The sequence below is a fragment of the Haliotis rufescens genome, unplaced genomic scaffold (assembly GCF_023055435.1).
Source record: "Haliotis rufescens isolate VD_foot unplaced genomic scaffold, xgHalRufe1.0.p SCAF_1, whole genome shotgun sequence".
In the NCBI taxonomy this organism is placed as follows: Eukaryota; Metazoa; Mollusca; class Gastropoda; order Lepetellida; family Haliotidae; genus Haliotis; species Haliotis rufescens.
In genome coordinates this window covers 86,654,807-86,669,387 of record NW_025963779.1, presented here as the reverse complement: position 1 = coordinate 86,669,387, position 14,581 = coordinate 86,654,807, and the positions used below count along the sequence as shown (strand labels likewise).

Genomic DNA, 14,581 nt, shown 5'->3' with positions numbered 1-14,581 from the left:
ACACATTAAGAGACAGTATCTTAAGTTTCTCGTGGGAAGTTACGTTTTCACTGTTAGGCGACTCACGGGTTTGCTGACCTCCGTTATTCTCCTACCGCGGCCTGTTTTCTCCCGTGTCCTCAGTCCTGGCCATCTTGTTTGGTTGTCTGTTGTCTGACCGACCGACGCCACTCGCGTATGATCTCCTGCTGGGGGGAGGGCCTCGTGGGGTGAGATCTATAAACGGGTCGTCTCCTGGGTACACACGTCTCCCGTCTATATACAGTCTGTCTACAGTGAGGTTAGACTTCAAACCACGCCTCCTTGCTTCCTTGAAAATGGGGAGTAGATCTCTTCGTCTCTGCACAATCTCTTGAGGAAATTGTTCACTAGCACCGAATTGCGTTTCTCTCAGCTGTCTTGTGTTAGTCAGGATTTCCCACCGTTCGTCTGGATTTGCAAATTTTGCAACTATAGTACGTGGTCTGTTAGATAAGTGAGGGCCAATCCTATGTACACGTAAGAGGTGAATGTCTGTGTCACACTTCATTTCTTTCTTTAAGAAACATTTAATTACCTCTTTAGGTTCTTCTCCAGGCATTTCCGGGATCCCGTGAAAGAGTAGATTATCTCTCATAGAGCGTGTTTTCAGGTCAATAACAGATTCTTTCAGGTCTCGCTGTTCCTGGTATATGGAGTCTATGTCATAAAACACGTCTTCTACATCTCTCGACAACCTGTCCCGATCCTCGGTACTCTGTTCTGTAAGCTCCCGTACCTGTTGTTTCAGCTTTTTGTTTTCTGATGCAGTCTCTCTCACACAGGCTTCAAGCTTATCAACGCGAAGTGTTGTCTCTATCATTGTAATGTCGAGAGATGTCAGCTTATTGTCAATCATAGTTAATTTACTGTCAATGCTATCAACACATTGCATCCTCTGGTTTATGGAATTAATTTATGGAGAAATCGGGGCCTGGTCATAAGCCAGCTTATTATAGAAGGAACACGTGAAGATCTTGGGTAGAATAGGTCTTCAGCAACCCAAGCTAGTCTCACCCCGTGAAGATCCGAGGTAGAATAGGTCTTCAGCAGCCCATGCTTGTCTCACCCCGTGAAGATCCGAGGTAGAATAGGTCTTCAGCAACCCATGCTTTCCGTAACAGGCGATTATGCTTGTCGTAAGAGGCGACTAACGAGATCGGGTGGTCAGGCTCGCTGACTTGGTTGATGCATGTCATCGTATCCCAATTGCGTGGATCGATACTCATGATATCAATCCTTGGATTGTCTGGTCCTGACTCGATTATTTACAGACCGCCGTCATATAGCTGGACTATTGCTGAGTCTGGCGTTAAACAACAAACAAAACAAACAAATAAGGCTAAGTTTCTCTGAAATCCTTTCTTGTCCCATCTATCAACGTAAAGACGTTTTGAAGTAAGGCAGAGATACGACAAATAAACAAACAAACAAAACATAATTTTACCCTTTACTTTGTGAAAATCTTGAACATGAGAAGGCAAAGTGATTGTAACTTAGATAAAAAAAAACTTGATGAAGGGAAATTGGTTCTAACATACATTGTGATCCTTGTGATTAGACCGTTCTATGAAATGACTTTTAATATACATAAGCAACAGAGAACTGAAACATATTCGATGTCAACAGTTTCACTCAGACCTATTGTCAAAGAGCCTCTTATATAGTTGTATACAATTTGTCTTTAATGCCTCCTTATGTATGTGCCTAGTAACACAGGATTGTTGTTAGAGACGAGTTAAATTAAGATCCGGTGTCTACTGTTTGAGCATGTCCAGGACTCGATTATTTACAGGTCGCCTTGATATAGCTATTATGCTACTGACTGCAGCGAAACACACTTCATTCACCAATTCACTACTGGTTTTGGGTATCTCATAAACGTAGTAGGGGCTTTTGCCACCACCGGTCTGTCAAGTCCCTCCACCAACACCAATCGCCGCTTAAAGAACTGGACAGCCGCCTTGTCACTGAGATCTTGGAACTCCTCCTTGTGTTGTAGCCCATTAGTGCCACTGTATTCAATGTGCACAGCCCGAGCCAGACAATCCTCAAGGACATCATCAAAGTCATATCGGTCTGCTAGATGCATGAAATGTACCAGCCGAGACTTGGATAAAGTTCGCACGTGTAGTTTCAGGTAGGTCTTTACAAACCTGCGACAGCGTTGTATTAGAGACATCATTGCATATTCCTCCGCCAGTGGAAGTAGTGCGTCAATGTTGTCTACTGTGACCGGATTGACGGTCGATGGGTAGATGCACAGTAGCAGCTCTACAATGTCGTCGTATGTCTTCCCGGGTAGCGGAACTTCTAATGAGGTTTTCTTTTTGAACTTCCCAAAAAACATTTTTTCAAAGACTGGAGATGCAAGCGAAAGTACTGTTTTGTTCACGTGCAGCTTTTGGTCCTCGACTACAAGCGCCACATCACTTGTCAGGGATACCTCGGAAAACATGTTCTCAGAATTTTCCATGACCGCTTCTGTAATAAGAAATTCTATATTAGGAGCATGAGACGACGGTCTCATACGATCACATACGCGCCACCGAGAGTTGGTTTTTGGACAGTTAATTTCCTTTTCGTGATTTTTTGACGTTTCAGCTTTGGCCAAATACACTCATCTCGACAGGTAATGTGACTGAATATTGGTAAAAAGTGGTTTGTTGGCATTGAGTTGCACACGACAACAGACTTTTGTTTATTAATCATGTCTTCCCGCTAATATTGTCTTCGGCTTTTGAACAGATGCACACAATTTGACGTATTACCTTTCATAATTTGTATTCTTAGCACACTTTGAGCTTTATATTATGAGGGTCAAGATTCGTAAAGCACATTCTCAAATTGATCAAGACATCTATTTCGGAATTGTCGCATGACTGCATGTTCGGCGTCAAGCAATAACTATTTACTGCTATAAAATAAGTTGTCAAGAAAGTGAGGGGATATAACTCTAAACACTATTCTCTGGGGTAGCTATATCATGAAGACCAAGTCATTCATTAATAGTTGTAAGGAAATATCATATTTTGGTGTAGCAGACGCCCATAAGCTCCACACACTGGTGGACCATTTACTTGTTTGGGCAGAGTCTGGTGTTTTTTCATTATTCTTAAATACTTTGTCATTATTCAAACTATTTCTTATTGTATACTGAGGTGAAAATATATTTTATGAAAATATTAACTGCATTAGTTCGGTACTTAAATGTGTTTTCGTTGTTTTTTTAGGTGAGTGAATAAGCCAGCTGTCACAGACAGATATAACAGTTTTATTCAATTAACAGTTAATTCACACCTGTGAAACTAATTTTTCCCGTAGTGTGTGTATATTTTGATACTTTGTTTAGAATCAAACCTTTTTTAATGGTAGATCTAATAGTAGTTTTCTTTTTATTCATCAGACGGCAACATTACGCAATCGTCTAGGATCCCTACTTGTATGTTATCTAAGCCTTAGGAACTGTATTGTAATGTATACTCATGTACCACCGATGGTGTTTTTTCTGATAATACACAGCATACGAGAATCCGAATCCGTTTATACATAGAAACCGCCAGGGTGTCGAAACAATAGAGTGAAGGAGTGACTGAGTATGGTTTTACGTCGCTTTTAGCAATATTCCAGCAATATCACGGCAGGAGACAACAGAAATGGGCTTCACACATTGTACCCATGTCGGGAATCGAACCCGGGTCTTCGGCGGGACGAGGAACGCTTTAACCACTAGGTTACCCGACCGCCCCTCAAAACAATAGAATATACTTCCGAATAAAACCGAGGAAGCGTCTCCGGCAGTGAACAGTATTGTACACTAGTCACGTGGTACCAGGCCACTGTCATGTTATACTCACTATCGTCAACCTTGTATCTCTTGAGCAGGGTGGCGAGTAGGCAGTCACCAAGGCCACAGACCACAACGCAGACACCAGGCACAGCAGGAAATTGAATTTGCATCAAAACTGTGGCGACTAATGTTCAGACTTATCTGCTCTTGAATGTATGCATTTAAAGAGTACGTTCGTCGATAGTGTCACATGTGTCCCATTCAATACCAATTGATTCGTCTGTACACAGGTTTAAGCATGACAACACTATTACGAGGTCGCTATAAATAGCCAATGTCGTGAGGTGTTTGTTGTTACATATAGATTACATACACAAAGAGTCCTTGCGAAGCTGTAGCGTCGGCTGTTTGAACAAGATGATTCTGTCACAGTAAAACTGTTCATATCATGAACACCTGATGCCTATTCTTTGACGCTGACGTTTGATATTTATATGTCAAACATTCTATTTATCAGAGATATGAACTGCTAAAAATCAAGATTTATCCGAATTTGTAAAACTCTGGCATATGTATGTGGACCTGAGGACTTAATTGCATGACATCCCTGGGCTGAAGTATAGCTCACATGGTCTCTGATACAACGTGAAACTAAACTGTTGTTATTGCTTAGTGTAAACTGCCGGGCAAAAGACACTTGCAAAATGGATTTTGCCGAAATATTACAAACGTTATCAAAACGTTACTAGGTTGAAAACAGTCGCCGAAACACTGCAAACTTAAGGCCCAAAACACAACTATGATACCCGTATCAAATACATCACTATCGAATAACCAGTTCTTGTTTTTTCAATTAAGCCACCATCAACCATAAGTATACTTTCTTTTGCCCGGCAGTGTAGTATAATTCAATGTGATGCCACCGACGTAGTGGCACAAGTCGTGTACGCAGATCCAAAGTACTGCCTATATACTGTTATTTACCTGTTATTTCATGTACACATTATAATATAAGACTGAACGTTCCTGAAGGTAATGGTGCTGAAGCTTTGAAGACAGCTAGCATTTCAACATTTGACCTGGCATATTACAAACACAAGAACATCTATTTCTTTTTCAGTTAAATACATGTATAATGTGATTCACGCGTGTATCAAACATAGGGTTCTCAAAACATCGTAAACGACTCTATAAAACATACTGCCGTCAAACTGATGATTATGCACGATGACAATACACGTGGATTAACAACATTCACGTGTCCCACAATTTGTCTTTAACAAAGTCCTCGTTGTGGACGTCCCAAATAAACAGGATTGGTGTAAAAGACGACTTAAATGAGGATCCGGTGTCAACTGTTTGAGTATGTACATGGAAACTATGGATCGGTGTTAAGCCAATGGTTGGCCAGGTCTCGTTTATTTACAGGTCGCCTTGATTTTGCTTTTGTGCTATTGACTGAGATGAAAAATGATTTATTCTCCAATTCATTACTGACATTCTCAATTGTTTGGTGAATGTCCGTATCCTAAGATCAAAATGTACGTCTGACTTGTAAAACGATCACTATTCAGACTCTTTGAAAGCAGGCAGCATATTCTTGATAACGTGAGCTAAATCTTCCATCGCTTCAGTGCCGAGCTTCCGACATCGCCCGCAACACACAGCCTTACATTCTCGACATTCGTGCCTTGCATGGCGGTGGGAGAACTCGTTACACTTGCCGCTGATGATAGTCTGGAAGTCCTCTTGGAGGTTCCCGGAAGCAGTGGTGGAGCTCTCCAAAACCGGTCTGACAAGTCCCTCCACCAACACCAATCGTCGCTTAAAGAACTGGACAGCTGTCTTGTCGCAGAGATCTTGGAACCCCTCCTGGTGTTGTAGCCCATTGACATCACTGTATTCAATGTACACAGCCTGGGTCAGACAATCCTCAAGAACATCATTAAAGTCATATTTGTCTGCTAGATGCATGAAATGTACCAGCTGAGACTTAGATAGAGTTTTCACGTTTAGTTTCAGGTAGGTTGTGACAAACGTGCGACAGCGTTGTTTTAGTGACGTCATAAGGTATTCCTCCGCTAATGGAAGTAGTGCGTCAATGTTGTCTGCTGTGATCGGATTGGTGGTCGATGGGTAAATGCACAGAAGCAGCTCTACCATGTCGTCGTATGTCTTCTCGGGTAGCGGAACTTCTAATAAGGTTTTCTCTTTGAATTCCCCAAAGAACATTTTTTCAAAGACTGGAGATGCAATCGAAAGTACTGTTTTGTTCACGTGCAGCTTTTTACCCTCGACTACAAGCGCCACATCACTGGTTAGGCATGCCTCGGAAAACATGTTCATTGACTTTTCCATGGCCGCTGTAATGAGAAAGTTTAGAAACATTTGAAAATTTCTTTTGCACAGCTCCATGTTCTTGTGGTGAAACAAAGCATAGCGATGACTTCAGACTTTCCCCAAGACCCTATCCACGACGAATTATTCAATGCTTGACAAAACGTAAGTTCTTTGAAATAATCACCAAATAACAGTTTGTTTGTTTTTTGTACATTTTACATTATATACACAGTACATGTGTAGCTGCTTCTTCCCGAAGCAAGGTGTCAACTGACTGTAAAAGCCTACCCGCGCCGAACTAGACTGGCATTTCTAGACTCGATCGTTGCGCCACCAGTGGCTATTACAAGTCTCGATCCTTCTATGTCCCTCCTATTGACCAATCATATTCCACCTCTCATATCACCTGCGTTTGCTTCATGCAAAATGACGGCGTGCAGTCGAGATGATCTGACCGATAATCAAAATTTATTGTGATAAAACGGGTCTTACTTCGCGAAGTGCATCAAATGGCATGAGTGCCTTGATTAAAAAACTTGAAAAAATTTGGAAAATATCTGTTGACGCCGATTTGGCGGTACACTTGCTTTACAAATCCTGCAATAGACCAAAATAATCCATAATTTCAGCCTAGTTCGGCGAGGGTGGAAACTGGACTTTTATAGTCAGTTAACTTCCTTGACTCGGGAAGATGGTGTAGCTGTAACGTTTACTATGCATTAGAACATAAATGGCCTGCGATACCTTGTGAGCTACTGTCAGTGACAATCGAGTGTATTATATGTCCCTGTGATTTCACACACTGAAGTGACAGCTGACATAAACGTACATGGAGATACAGACTGTAGTGTCTTCATACAAAGTAACTGTGAACTGTGAGACACGACAGTGGCCTGTGTAAAGAATATACACCCGGATAAAACCGAGAAACGTCTCCGGCAGTGAACAGTATTGTCCACTGTCACATGGTGTTGGTCAACTGTCATGTTATACTCACTGTGTGTTCTATCGTCTACCTTGTGTCTCTTCGGCAGGGTGGCCCTCCGTGTACTGTCAGTCAGCGGGTGGGCAGTCACCGAGACTACAGCGTAGCACGTGGGCACAACGTCGACACAACGTCGGCACAACGTAGGCACAACGTCGACACAACGTAGGCACAACGTAGTCTTCATCGCCGACGTACTATACACGTTGCCCTTTCAGCGTCCTATTTCAATCAGTTCTTGTTTAGATATGGTTAACCTGTAAACGGCTTGGTGTATTATATATTTTAATATAAGACAACATTGCTAAATCCAACGGAGGGAACACTGGCTTTGTACAGCTAGCAGGAGCTCTACCGAATAATTGAATCAACACTTGCGAATATTGTGTAGAGTTATGTGCTCTTGATATGAGTCAGGCGCTAAATCGATCTCTACGTGCAAACAACGTTTGATTTGTGAAATAACCAACTCGCCGTTTAGAAACACTAGTCGTGTTATGTTTTCAAAAGTATTATTCCAATGAAACAAACATCGTTGTTAATGTATGCATTTACTTTTTAACAAAAAACTTGTGTTCCATTCATTACTCAATGAATCGTCTGTAAAATGTTTGAGTGTGAGGACACGAGAACGGGGTGGTTATAAATAGCCCACGCCAGGCGGGGCTTGTTGTCCACATTGATAACATACATACCGAGTCCACACGTAGCTGTAACGTTGGCTGTTTGAACAAGATGATTCTGTTATATTAAAACTGGCTTTATATTTCTCTTCGAAACATACCGGTGAAGATACGGGTTTGAATTGATCTTCAGCAACCCATGCCTGCCGTAAAAAGCGACTTTCCTTGTTGTGAGAGTGAGTGAGTGTGTTAAAATGTAACGTCACATTGGCATTATTTTTAGCCAAGTGGTGACGAGCTTGTCGTAAGAGGCGACTAACAGGATCGGGTGGTCAGACTCGCTGACTTGGTTGATGCATGTCATCGTAAAACTATCCAAATTGCGTGGATCGATGATCATGATGCCAATCACTGGATTGTCTGCTCCAGACTCGATTATTTACAGACCGCCGTCAAATAGCTGAAATATTGCTTAGTGCGGCGTGAAACTCCTATGTATATGGACCGGGGATTTTTAACTATAATCTATATCTATAGTCTACCTTTGACACCACTGGGGTGAACTAAAGCTCAGATCGTCTTTGGTGCCACATGAATCTGAACTACTGTTATTGAATTATGTGATCTGCTGGACAAAAGAAAATGGTCCCTTGAAAATTGGATTTGACCAACAAATTACAAACGATAGGAAAACGTTGCAAGGCTTAAATCTGCCTGTTGTTGTCCATTTGTGTCCACCAGATAGATGCAGTTACTGTAAACTATGTTTATAACGAACACGCTCTTTAAAGAACTAATGATAACGAACGCATTGTTTGGTCCCGATCATTTGTCATATATATGCTGTGTATATTCTTATAACGAACTACGCTTATAACGAACTAAAATTTCTGGCCCCTTTGATTTCGTTATGCCCGTAGTTTACTGTACGCGGAAATCAAGGAAGAATGTGCACTTTTATGGAAGGCTGAGTGTCACGGTGCCTGTTTGTGCAGTTTGAGTCTCACACTATCAACCACTGGTTTGCTTGCTCCAGCACCCCGTAAACAGTCGATGACAGTTTGAAATCTATTCACTCACTTAATAGTTGTACAAAATGTTCTTGTTAAAATTATACACATCAATTTTCACACAACTACTGGTATATAGGTGTTCGGTTTGTATAGGTGAGGGAAGATATCCGCGCTGTAAGAAGTTCAACTGGTGATATCATTCAGCCGGAGTTGACGAAATATGGAGGACACAAAGAGCTCCAGAATACCAGAACAAAACAGAACAGCACTTTTCTCTCAGGCCGAGCCCATCGGCACATAAGGTACAATCAGTATTTTACATTGCGGTGGACAGAGGTTAACCGAGAGTTTTTACAATTTCGTTATAATGTTTACAAATTTACATAGTTAGTTTTGGAATAATAACTTATGGCAGTTAAATAATTGCTGGAGTTGTAACACGTTTGGTCTTTTTAAATAGTGTTTTGGATGTACATGTCCCTTTGTTCATTGAAATATTTACATTTGAGTGAGTGAGTGAGTGAGTGAGTATGGTTTTACGCCAATATTCCAGTAATATCAGGGCGGGGGACACCAGAAATGGGCTTCACGCGGGTTTCTCCCACATAAAGCTTGCACGCTGTGAAGTAAATGAAAAACCGTTCAAGGGCGTAAAACACTGCTCACTCACAAGACAATAACTCGTTCTCACTCATGTCAGGAAGTGTTGTGTATACGGAAAGCGAAATAAAGAAGAGTTTTTAATATTTCACAAGAACAGTGTACAAGGAAGAGAAGTTGTCACTCGACCACACCACCAACAAGAAGAGAAAACCCTTTCACAGGTGCAGCAAGAACACGCTCACTGCACAATCTTGTGTTTTATGCACAGAGCAAGACCCATGCGTTCCATGCATTTCCCCACGCTCGTAGCGGTTTGTACTGTTCACAGTCACCCAATTACATGTTGGACTACACTGTATTGTTTAGTAGATTATAATAACCGACCTTCATATATTAGTTTAATTAATAAGGTATGAGTTATCTTTAGTTTTTAAATAATAATTTACAGAGACATTCATCATCATCGGGGAACATGTCACTCGATGTTGAACCATAATCTATCACACTACACCCTAAATGCCCTTGGGTGGCCCAGTCGTCTAAGGCGCCGCGATTCGCTGTGCAGAGTTGCGTCCCTTGCGCACACCAGAGACTTATGATTGTGGGTTCGAATCCCGGATCGTCCCGATTATGTTTCTAGGTTTCTCAGCACCATACCTGTGATCATAGGCCAATTCGCTGTGCAGAGGCCTTCGAGAAACCTTTGATCACTGGTTGCACACCCCGATCCGCCCTGATTAGGTTTCTAGGTTTGTCGACACGATACTCATGTTCGTGGGTTTGACCAAGGCAATGAACATCTACGACCTGCATCACTTCGGATGTGCCTCCCACATTAAGCTGAGTCGCCGTGATATAACTCAAATATTGTCGAAAAGGTCACTCAACCACTCACTCACTCACTCACTCAACACCTAGTCCTGGTTGTCACTGTCAACATCATATGTAGAGGCGGACCCCACATCTTCCCAAACTACACGTTTTCAAACACGATTTAATGAAAATAAAAAGTCTTACTGACCAGAATCTCTCTATGGGCCAAGCTGAGCAAAATGGTTATACATGCCCACATATTTTCATAACGTTGAAATCAATCCGTTTTTTTTAACCAAATAGCAAAATAAGTGATGGTGATGGTCATATGGATCTATCTTTCCCGCCTATAGCATAATATCACAACCATGAAATTAGTGTGGGAATTTTGTTTCACATTATTAATTTTAATTTACACGTCAACAGCTGGTAGTGAGTGCGTATGGTTTTACGCCGCTTTTAGGAATATTCCAGCAATATCACACCTGGCATGGAATTCACACACTGTACCCACGCGGCAAATCGAGCCCCAGGACTTCGGCGTTACGATCTTACGCTTCAGCCACTAGGCTACTCCACCGCCCCGGTCTATAAATAGAAAACAAGTGTGTCTGTAAGCTTGTAGAATATGTGAAGTGTGTAAAACAGTTAAATATTGAATATTTCCCCATTCAATTACCCACCCGTAGCTTGTTGTGTATCGTAGCGTTGTTTTTGATATCGGGATGAATTGGTGAGTCGATGAATCTTAATAATAGAACCTGTTGTTTCGCTTTGCAGCCATCATTGTTAAGGAGGTGGGTATGACAGCTTCATGACTTAATTTACCATTTAAAAAGTTTTTTGATCTGTCCGGAAATATATATTTACATTGACGGATAATGATACAAATGTCTATTAACATGATGTACACACACGCACACACGCACATGCACACACACACACGCACACACATACGCGCGTATTATGTACATATACATAGAATGACGTAGATGGTATTTACACAACGAAAGGTGAAATAAATAGACAAGAACAAATCATCTACGTCTAGCCAGCTTTTGCAAAGCTGAGTTAAGCGTAAATCCGATTAGTCTACTGAAAGAAGCCGTTTCTAATCTACAATTCGTGGAGCTCTGCTACAGTGAGGTGACTTGATGTACGTGAGGTCATCACTAGCAGGAAGCAGAGCATTGTGGTACAGGGCTGAGATTGTACTTCCTGTCAGGTGTCCGCCATGTTCCGACCCTCGTGATCTCAGCACAGGGTCAAGCTAACGTTTTACTTCGAACCTCTACTTCTTTTGACGTTTGTATGTGTATCTGAGGGCTGAAGAGGGAGGGGGTGCAGCATGTATCTAGGCTCTATGAGGGGTGAAGGGTGGGGGTGGGGGGTGGGGAGAATGGGGTGCAACCTTGATCTAGGCTCTATGAGGGTGAATTCGAATGAGAATGGGGTGCAGCCTGGATCTAGGTTCTAGCGAGGGTGAAGGGGGCGGGGGGGGGGGGGGGGGGGGGGGGGGGGGGAACAGCCTGGATGTAGGCTCTATTAGGGGTGAAGGGGTGCAGAGCCTGGATCTAGGTTCGATGAGCGGTATAGAGCGGAAATCGAGGGATATTCTGGTCAAGGTTAGACTGATGGTTGAAAGGGGACAACAGTTTGGGCAACCATACCATTCTACGGCCAATCTAAAAGGAGAATACGGAAATCATTACTATTAGGTTCTGGGGGCGGTGAAGACGTTTGGTCGCCTGGGTCGCATAAAATCATGTAAGGGGCCGGGTGTGGCAACCCTGGGTCGCCTGATCTATGTTGGATGAGCTTTATAAAGGAGTGGCAACCTGCTCCAGGTTGTAGGAGCTGTATAAAGAGGGAGTGGCAACCTTCTCCAGGTTGTAGGAGCTGTATAAAGAGGGAGTGGCAACCTGCTCCAGGTTGTAGGAGCTGTATAAAGGGTGTGTGGAAATCGGCTCTAGGTGTTTTGAGCTGTATAAAGGGGGAGTGACAACCTGCTCCAGGCAGTAGGAGCTGTATAAAGGGGGAGTGGCAACCTTCTCCAGGTTGTAGGAGCTGTATAAAGAGGGAGTGGCAACCTGCTCCAGGTTGTAGGAGCTGTATAAAGGGTGCGTGGAAATCGGCTCTAGGTGTTTTGAGCTGTATAAAGGGGGAGTGGCAACTTGCTCCATGTTGTAGGAGCTGTATAAAGGGGGAGTGGCAACCTGCTCCAAGTTGTAGGAGCTGTATAAAGGGGGAGTGGCAACCTGCTCCAGGCAGTAGGAGCTGTATAAAGGGGGAGTGGCAACCTTCTCCAGGTTGTAGGAGCTGTATAAAGGGTGTGTGGAAATCGGCTCTAGGTGTTTTGAGCTGTATAAAGGGGGAGTGACAACCTGCTCCAGGCAGTAGGAGCTGTATAAAGGGGGAGTGGCAACCTGCTCCAGGTTGTAGGAGCTGTATAAAGGGTGTGTGGAAATCGGCTCTAGGTGTTTTGAGCTGTATAAAGGGGGAGTGACAACCTGCTCCAGGCAGTAGGAGCTGTATAAAGGGGGAGTGGCAACCTTCTCCAGGTTGTAGGAGCTGTATAAAGGGTGTGTGGAAATCGGCTCTAGGTGTTTTGAGCTGTATAAAGGGGGAGTGACAACCTGCTCCAGGCAGTAGGAGCTGTATAAAGGGGGAGTGGCAACCTTCTCCAGGTTGTAGGAGCTGTATAAAGGGGGAGTGGCAACCTGCTCCAGGTTGTAGGAGCTGTATAAAGGGGGAGCGGCAACCTGCTCCAGGTTGTAGGAGCTGTATATAGGGGGAGTGGCAACCTGCTCCAAGTTGTAGGAGCTGTATAAAGAGGGAGTGGCAACCTTCTCCAGGTTGTAGGAGCTGTATAAAGAGGGAGTGGCAACCTTCTCCAGGTTGTAGGAGCTGTATAAAGGGTGTGTGGAAATCGGCTCTAGGTGTTTTGAGCTGTATAAAGGGGGAGTGACAACCTGCTCCAGGCAGTAGGAGCTGTATAAAGGGGGAGTGGCAACCTGCTCCAGGTTGTAGGAGCTGTATAAAGGGGGAGTGGCAACCTGCTCCAGGTTGTAGGAGCTGTATAAAGGGTGCGTGGAAATCGGCTCTAGGTGTTTTGAGCTGTATAAAGGGGGAGTGGCAACCTGCTCCAGGTTGTAGGAGCTGTATAAAGGGGGAGTGGCAACCTGCTCCAAGTTGTAGGAGCTGTATAAAGGGGGAGTGGCAACCTGCTCCAGGCAGTAGGAGCTGTATAAAGGGGGAGTGGCAACCTTCTCCAGGTTGTAGGAGCTGTATAAAGGGTGTGTGGAAATCGGCTCTAGGTGTTTTGAGCTGTATAAAGGGGGAGTGACAACCTGCTCCAGGCAGTAGGAGCTGTATAAAGGGGGAGTGGCAACCTGCTCCAGGTTGTAGGAGCTGTATAAAGGGTGTGTGGAAATCGGCTCTAGGTGTTTTGAGCTGTATAAAGGGGGAGTGGCAACCTTCTCCAGGTTGTAGGAGCTGTATAAAGGGTGTGTGGAAATCGGCTCTAGGTGTTTTGAGCTGTATAAAGGGGGAGTGACAACCTGCTCCAGGCAGTAGGAGCTGTATAAAGGGGGAGTGGCAACCTTCTCCAGGTTGTAGGAGCTGTATAAAGGGGGAGTGGCAACCTGCTCCAGGTTGTAGGAGCTGTATAAAGGGGGAGCGGCAACCTGCTCCAGGTTGTAGGAGCTGTATAAAGGGGGAGCGGCAACCTGCTCCAGGTTGTAGGAGCTGTATATAGGGGGAGTGGCAACCTGCTCCGGGTTGTAGGAGCTGTATAAAGAGGGAGTGGCAACCTTCTCCAGGTTGTAGGAGCTGTATAAAGAGGGAGTGGCAACCTGCTCCAGGTTGTAGGAGCTGTATAAAGGGTGCGTGGAAATCGGCTCTAGGTGTTTTGAGCTGTATAAAGGGGGAGTGGCAACCTGCTCCAGGTTGTAGGAGCTGTATAAAGGGGGAGCGGCAACCTGCTCCAGGTTGTAGGAGCTGTACAACGGGTGTGTGGAAATCGGCTCTAGGTGTTTTGAGCTGTATAAAGGGGGAGTGGCAACCTGCTCCAGGTTGTAGGAGCTGTATAAAGGGGGAGCGGCAACCTGCTCCAGGTTGTAGGAGCTGTATAAAGGGGGAGCGGAAACCTGCTCCGGGTTGTAGGAGCTGTATATAGGGGGAGTGGCAACCTGCTCCAGGTAGTAGGAGCTGTATAAAGGGGGAGTGGCAACCTTCTCCAGGTTGTAGGAGCTGTATAAAGGGGGAGTGGCAACCTGCTCCAGGTTGTAGGAGCTGTATAAAGGGGGGGCGGCAACCTGCTCCAGGTTGTAGGAGCTGTATAAAGGGGGAGCGGCAACCTGCTCCAGGTTGTAGGAGCTGTATATAGGGGGAGTGG

The 14,581-nt window shown here is 44.1% G+C and overlaps 3 protein-coding genes across 3 annotated transcripts in view; all 3 read right to left on the bottom strand.

The window, feature by feature from the left end:
• Positions 1-1,454: 1,454 nt before the first annotated feature.
• Positions 1,455-3,987, bottom strand: LOC125384243 (BTB and MATH domain-containing protein 38-like). The gene is made up of 2 exons (XM_048402872.1): positions 3,876-3,987; positions 1,455-2,502 (listed from the first exon to the last, which is right to left on the bottom strand). The coding sequence occupies exons 1-2, from the start codon at positions 3,976-3,978 to the stop codon at positions 1,865-1,867; spliced, it is 741 nt and encodes a 246-aa protein (XP_048258829.1). The 5' UTR covers positions 3,979-3,987; the 3' UTR covers positions 1,455-1,864.
• Positions 3,988-4,972: 985 nt separating this feature from the next.
• On the bottom strand, positions 4,973-7,218 carry LOC124147055 (BTB and MATH domain-containing protein 36-like). The gene is made up of 2 exons (XM_046517659.2): positions 7,146-7,218; positions 4,973-6,171 (listed from the first exon to the last, which is right to left on the bottom strand). The coding sequence occupies exon 2, from the start codon at positions 6,164-6,166 to the stop codon at positions 5,375-5,377; it is 792 nt and encodes a 263-aa protein (XP_046373615.2). The 5' UTR covers positions 6,167-6,171; positions 7,146-7,218; the 3' UTR covers positions 4,973-5,374.
• A 6,280-nt stretch (positions 7,219-13,498) lies between these two features.
• Positions 13,499-14,581, bottom strand: part of LOC124147056 (pollen-specific leucine-rich repeat extensin-like protein 2) — a 33,992-nt gene continuing 32,909 nt past the window's right edge. The window contains exons 2-3 of the mRNA XM_048381336.1: positions 13,547-14,165; positions 13,499-13,512 (exon numbers count right to left, since the gene is read on the bottom strand). Coding sequence (XP_048237293.1) covers positions 13,499-13,512; positions 13,547-14,165 — 633 coding nt within the window. The remainder of the gene's footprint in view (positions 13,513-13,546; positions 14,166-14,581) is intronic.